This window comes from Salvelinus fontinalis, chromosome 13 (genome assembly GCF_029448725.1).
Source record: "Salvelinus fontinalis isolate EN_2023a chromosome 13, ASM2944872v1, whole genome shotgun sequence".
Classification (NCBI taxonomy): domain Eukaryota; kingdom Metazoa; phylum Chordata; class Actinopteri; order Salmoniformes; family Salmonidae; genus Salvelinus; species Salvelinus fontinalis.
In genome coordinates, this window is record NC_074677.1 from 37,993,043 (window position 1) to 38,000,596 (window position 7,554).

Consider the following 7,554-nt stretch of genomic DNA (forward strand, 5'->3'; position numbering starts at 1 on the left):
ATTGGGCATAACTTTCACATGATTTTGGTTAGAGGCACACGGTCTTAAGCTATGTAAAGGAGCAAGCAAGCATTGACTAGCTGTGTTTCATGTTGTGTTCTGCACTTAAGGGTCAGTGTGGAAATGTGCACTTAATATGGTTCTGTGCGTTGAAGAAATGGAGATGCGATTAACAGCGGCAAAGAAATTATGGCGGTATACATGTCACACGTTAACTTTGACAGCCCTAATTTGAATGTTTAAATTAGAAGTCTGCAAGAAACAACTTGTCCAAAATGTTAACAGTATCTTAAAATGTTGGCTTGTGACCAAAGAACAGCTTTTAAGTGCATTAATCTTTGCATTCTGTCTAGAGTTCACACTTTTAAGCATTCTGTCAATTTCCTTGGTCTACCACAAGCTTTTCCTCATGTGCCCAATCACCATCTCTGCATGTCAGTAGGCCTATCTACATGTTTCAGTGTGACTTCATGATTCATGTGATTAAATGAAAGGAACGTTCTTCGTAAGTGTATAGCTGTAACGGTGTGGGCTAGCCAAGCCAGAGGTCTGGTACTGGTGAGAATTCAGCAGACAGTGTGGCTGAAGTGTATAAGACTCAATGTGGTAGACCGTCTGCATAACTTTAATGAGTCAAAATAATAAAGAGCCGGAGAAGGGAATGGTGGCAACCCAAAAACATTTCTGTTAGTCTGTTAATCTGAACAAGAAACAGAAATACTGAGTGACAAAGTAAAAGACCATTTGAGTGAACATTGACAGAGAAGTGAAGTATCCCATTGAGAAAAATGTGTAAATCATAAAATATAATAATTAATGTATTAACCAGTGCTTTCGAAACATACTAACAGCCAATATTATAAACCAGGCGAATGTGTTTATTTTTTTTGAAATTGTGGAAATCACAAAATCATACAATATAATAATTTATGTAATAACCAGTGCTTTTGAAACATACTATCAGCCAATATTTTATACCAGGGGCATTTGCGTGAATGTGCTTATTATTTTTTTTTTTGGGGGGGCGAGCCAATTTGCCTGAAATTACTGTGGAAAGTCCTGTAAAATGCTTTACAGAGTGATTTACCAATGCTAGCATGGGGGTAGTGTTATTCCATATGTCTGTTTCCGAGTTAGACATGTATAAGCGTCTTGCAGGGCCATCACCTCGAGTCATACCATCGTTACAGCCAACAAGAACTCAAACATGTATTTTTTCAGCTTCCCTGAAAAGACTTGCTTTGGCCTTTTTTGTTATTAGGCAACATAAAACACTTGAGACAATGTCTTCTTCAACAAACATGTGTGGGCTCTGCTCATCATCTGAGAACTGAAGTTTGAGTTTATATCCACACTGGAACTAATCCCAACTACTGACAACTTTGACATACAATATCTTGATACAAAATGGCTGCTGCATTCCAATTCAAAGACTACAGCTGCAGTTGGAGCAAACTTAGTCTGCACCAATTCAGCAAAATAAACGTTGTGCCTCTATATAAAATGCATTATTTTAGTCCATACATTGGAAAGAAAATCTATATTTTTTGTTTTGAGGTAAGCTTCTCTGGAGGTGGAGTCCTGCATTTGGTTGTGTGAATTCAATTCATAACAAATCAATGATGTTTTTTTTAATGCCTTTATGAACATGAGCATGTCCTCATGTCCAGATAGATCTGGAATCAGCTTTTAAGTGCCTGTCTGCACTCTGGATGACCTAACTACCAGCATTGTAGAGGTAGGAAGAGCAAAGCATCACCCCTTGGTGGGATAAGTAAACAAACATTAACTTACTTGAGAAAACAGCCACCAACTGTTTTAAAACAACATAGCCTTTATTTTAACAAATGGTAAACGGCAATTGAAGTCTTGTCTTTTACGTTGTTCAGTGTCGTGACTTCTTTTAAACTGTGTACTGATGAGTGAACAAGGCCAGGACTAGGCCACTTCACTTGTCTACATCCACAGCTGGTGTTTAGATCCTGAATATTGAGTCCCTTGGTAACTGCTTTCAAAAATAATAGAGATGTGTTCTCAACATTTCACATTTTGAAGAGTTGATTATGAAATGTGTGATTCACCTTATCAGCCCATATATATTTATATGCATGATACATAACTCTGCTACATTGTGGTACCACAACCCCCCCCCCCCCTCCCTTATATTAACGAAATGTTTAATTGAAGGGATTTTGCCAAAGGGTTATTTATTTATATATATGTGTGTTATTTTCTACACTGTAGACAGACAGAGACCGCAACAGCGGAAAAACTTAATAGAATCTATTGAAGACTAGGTAATATAAATAATTCCAGGACTAACTTGGATTGAAATACAAATATATATACATTTGATATATATTAATCTAGATCAAATAACAAAATAACATTAAAAGGCCTACATATTCTAAAAGCAAAGTCCCTGTTACTCTCTGGGGACTTAAGTTGGGATGTTATCTTAGGCAATGTGTCTACCATCAAAGCCAGAAAGAGATTGATTAAACTTGGAAAACACACTTATAAATGTGTCATTCCAGCCAGAGGAGAGCACCTAAAAACACATATGAGAACACACACACAAACAGCAGTTGCTGCCTCTCCCTTAATTGTAGAGACCACTCTGCAGTAGAGATGCAGGCTACCCGTAAATGATGGGGCCTGGTTGATTCTAGGTGAAATTGGCACCTCATAAATGTTGGTTGGAAGTTGATTAATGGCAAACACGAGTTAATGAATCCTATCAAAAATAACCTATACACTTTAAATTAAAGACATTTACCACAACATGTAGAAATCTATTAATGACTCATTAGGCAGAACTGAATGTTTATTGTTGTATAGTTTAAACTATGGCCTATCTGATACATGCTATCAAACAATGTCTGGCTTTATCCTATGATGCCTTCTTTTATATTGTTTTACAGCATGCTGTTTCATTCAACACGGTGTGAGTCTTCAGAGCTAGCACATCACAGAGTCCTGAATGTCATTCAGCGTAAACAGTAGTCAAAAACATGTCCAGGCGTCAATGCATATTTATTCCCATTAGCAAGCTTTACGCATGCTAATAGAATAACATAAGTATTCGGTGTTTTATTCAATGCATGGTAATACAGTTTAAGTCTTCTATAGACTAGATTAGCAAATTTAACACTTACTTGGGGTTTTGCGAGTTCCAAATCACCGATTCCAACGATTTGGCAAAGGGCAACAGCGACCTGCACAAGACTGTCAAAATCCAAAGGTAGTACTTCCAATTGGAACCGGAGCCTGCCATTTCCACGCTTATTCAGTCAGGCAAATTAGTCAACGGCACGATGAAATCATTCGAAAATGTGGATACAGTGTAAATCTCGCACAATTCTAGATCCCATTCACTAGTGTCGCATGTAGCCTAGCCTAGATTATGCGTAAAACCACGTTGACGATAGAAAAATATTAACCAGCAATGAATATAATATATGAAATCCTATTTTCCCGTTTCGTGTAGGCTATGCAAGCAGAACAAGAGTATCTTGCAGGTGAGTCAATGTTCTGGATTCTTTATCTCATCACCTTACCGGTGTCGAATATATTTGTAAGGTAGGATATGCGCACGTTTAAACGCATTGATAGAACAAGTTTCTTGTTACTGGTCAGAAAATAATGTTGAATCCGGTAACAAGTGGAGTTTTCACCCACGAACCCGTGCGCTGGAGTGCGTTTTTCGGTTGTTGATGCACATTTAACAAGCAGACTACAATAAATGTGACCCTTTTGTTCTTGCTTCTTCAGTAAACATCTGTTTTGTCCAGTTGGTGCAACTGTGTCTTCTTTGTATGGTGAAGCCGTTGTCTATAGATAAATCCATTTAATTTTTAGCGACTATTAAAAAAAAACGCTCTGACAGAAAATATTTTGCGTACCTCCAAAGTAGCCTACTCCATCAGTGTAGCAGCAGACTCAAAAACAGTCGTGATAAAATGCGCAAAATCCTTATTTCAGGTGGACATTAGGCTCCGATGCATTGAACTTAGAATCCACTTGAAATGTTACAGTCTGCCTGTATATTGTGGACACCAACTCATGTTCGAAGTCCGCGCTGAACTGCTTTTTCCAAAGGGCATGAATAGTATCTTAAACATCACGTCATTGATACGAGTGAGTAATCCAGTTCAGAGTCTCAAAAAAAAATAAAACAGTTTGTAAATAAAGTTCAATATTGTGCCTATTTAACTTGAACTCGCAATGAATTTTACCAGTGAAGGTTCCAGCGTACAGTGCACACCAAACTAGCATTCGATACTCCTTTTTCGCACACACTGCTGCGTACGTAATGAAACGCTTAGATAGCCCTGGCCTCCTAACCAATCAAGGAAGCTTGGCGAAGTCCTCTCGTTATTCAGTTGGTGAACATTCTCTTGACTGAAGAGATTCAGGCATAGTGCAGCCTGGGCCTTTACAGTGAATACATTATAATTAAGAGATAATTATCTTTCTCAACATATGCACGGACTATGTTGTATAACTATGAATTGATTAGACATGGTGAATATGGTGGCCTAGACTTGTCTCCACAATCAACAGGTAATATAGTATGCCTACATAAGATTTAACGTAGCAGTGCACGGTAAATGTATTATCAGATCTTGCTCACTACATGGGCTACTAATAAGATGTTTTGATATAATCCAAAACATACATTTTTAAAGTTTCCTCGAGTCTCCCATTACAGATGGTAGGCTATTCTACGTGACTCTTGTAGGTCTAAGATGGCTTGCAATACTCATTTGACAATGTTGCCCTCTATTGGAATGGGTGGAAACGTTGTGGGAAAACAGAACGCATTATCACGAGTGGATCTTGCTGTATCTATTCTGTTTCTATTCTATTAAAGGCCTATTATGTTATATCCTAAAACGTTTCCCTGCTTGTAATATATTTGATGCCTTTGAAGTGAAATGATGTTTAATATCAACGTTATGGCAGCCTATTGTAAAGTCATTACTTGGTTATAGTAATGCTCTTTGCTCTTTCAAAACGTATTAACTAACTTTTTACCAGTTATGTGTACTTAACATTTGTTATTGATTAATAATTATCTCGATATGGTTCCAATGTAAACAATTTCTTCTTAAATCACATTTCAACACAAGCCTTAACCAAAGCTACCTAGTAAGATTGTGCTTATACACCAAAAAACGAACTAATTCTAAAAATTTAAAGTTAGAGCACAACTGTTTTCATTGTTGTGTTTCAAGCCATGGTTAGCATTAGATGCATCTCTACAAAGTCAGGAATAAGTGACCTTTTCATATTGCTGTAACTTCATCTATGGCAGGTCTCTAAAAATAACTTGCTCTAAACTAGATGTTTGATTGGTGACCTACTTAGGATAGACACCTATAGCAACTTTACATTGCAGTTTGCTTATTTGATATAACCTGATATCATGGAATGAGAGTAGACTATGTAGAAGTTTCTCCAACCTCATTTATTTCAGCCTTTGGAATAAGGAAGGAAAAGACAAATAGGTCTTCATTTGAATATGACACTTATTGAAAATACCATTCAGGCATGTAGTGAAATGCTCCAGGAATCCAGCAGTATGATGTAGCAGAGGATTGGCATGTGGCCAGGTTTAATTCCCAGATGTGGACACTACTGTTTTGCCCTTGAGAAATGCACAGCTTCACTGAATATAATCAGCTGTATAGTTCTGTGTCAAGTATGAAATGCAGAGTTACTCTCAGATTGCAATTGCCATCAACCAGACACATATTATAAATTGTTGTTTGTATGCATATCAATTCAAGCCATGTTTGCCATCCAGTAAGAGGGAGATGGATGCAGCTAGTTGTCATAATTATATATATTTTTTATTTAACCTTTATTTAACTAGGCAAGTCAGTTAAGAACAAATTCTTATTTACAATGATGGCCTACCCCTTGCCAAACCCGGACGATGCTGGGCCAATTGTGCGACGCCCTATGGGACTCCCAATCACGTCCGGATGTGATACAGCCTGGATTCGAACCAGGGACTGCAGTGATGCCTCTTGCGCTGAGATGCAGTGCCTTAGACCGCTGCGCCACAAGGGAAAATTAGTTTATTGATAAAAGATGGACTACTTTTTGGTACTAAGAGGTGTGTTTGGACAGTTTTATGTTAGAGCTGGCTGTTTAAACTGACGTTCTAAATACATATCCAATGAAAGGCAGCCACTGTAGCGAGATATTTTCATTTAGATCATTCTTGGCTATGGATTTCCTCTTGTGTTTTTACTGGTTATGGACTTACAGACAGATGACCTCAACAACTGTATGACATAGTACAGTCGTGGCCAAAAGTTTTGAGAATGACACAAATATTAATTTTCACAAAGTTTGCTGCTTCGGTGTCTTTAGATATTTGTCAGATGTTACTATGGAATACTGAAGTATAATTACAAGCATTTCATAAGTGTCAAAGGCTTTTATTGACAATTACATGAAGTTGATGCAAAGAGTCAATATTTGCAATGTTGACCCTTCTTTTTCAAGACCTCTGCAATCCGCCCTGGCATGCTGTCAATTAACTTCTGGGCCACATCCTGACTGATGGCAGCCCATTCTTGCATAATCAATGCTTAGAGTCTGTCACAATTTGTGGGTTTTTGTTTGTCCACCCGCCTCTTGAGGATTGACCACAAGTTCTCAATGGGATTAAGGTTTGGGGAGTTTCCTGGCCATGGACCCAAAATATCGATGTTTGTTCCCTGAGCCACTTAGTTATCACTTTTGCCTTATGGCAAGGTGCTGCATCATGCCGGAAAAGGATAGATGGTTGGGAGAAGTTGCTCTCAGAGGATGTGTTGGTACCCTTTTTTATTCATGGCTGTGTTCTTAGGCAAAATTGTGAGTGAGCACACTCCCTTGGCTGAGATGCAACCCCACACATGAATGGTCTCAGGATGCTTTACCGTTGGCATGACACAGGACTGATGGTAGCGCTCACCTTGTCTTCTCCGGACAAGCTTTTTCCCGGATGCCCCAAACAATCGGAAAGGGGATTCATCAGAGAAAATGACTTTACCCCAGTCCTCAGCAGTCCAATCCCTGTACCTTTTGCAGAATATCAGTCTGTCCCTGATGTTTTTCCTGGAGAGAAGTGGCTTCTTTGCTGCCCTTCTTGACACCAGGCCATCCTCCAAAAGTATTCGCCTCACTGTGCGTGCAGATGCACTCACACCTGCCTGCTGCCATTCCTGAGCAAGCTCTGTACTCGTGGTGCCCCGATCCAACAGCTGAATCAACTTTAGGAGATGGTCCTGGTGCTTGCTGGACTTTCTTGGGCGCCCTGAAGCCTTCTTCACAACAATTTAACCTCTCTCTTTGAAGTTCTTGATGATCCGATAAATGGTTGATTTAGGTGCAATCTTACTGGCAGCCATATCCTTGCCTGTGAAGCCCTTTTTGTTCAAAGCAATGATGACGGCACGTGTTTCCTTGCAGTTAACCATGGTTGACAGCAGAGGAAGAACAATGATTCCAAGCACCACCCTCCTTTTGAAAAGCTTCCAGTCTGTTATTCAA

The 7,554-nt window shown here is 38.9% G+C and overlaps 1 protein-coding gene across 1 annotated transcript in view; it reads right to left on the reverse strand.

The window, feature by feature from the left end:
- LOC129868618 (ephrin-B1-like) overlaps positions 1-4,325 on the reverse strand; it is an 87,326-nt gene extending 83,001 nt beyond the window's left edge. The window contains exon 1 of the mRNA XM_055942752.1: positions 3,159-4,325. Within this exon, the coding sequence (XP_055798727.1) occupies positions 3,159-3,277 (119 nt within the window). The 5' untranslated portion in view covers positions 3,278-4,325. The remainder of the gene's footprint in view (positions 1-3,158) is intronic.
- Positions 4,326-7,554: the final 3,229 nt, after the last annotated feature.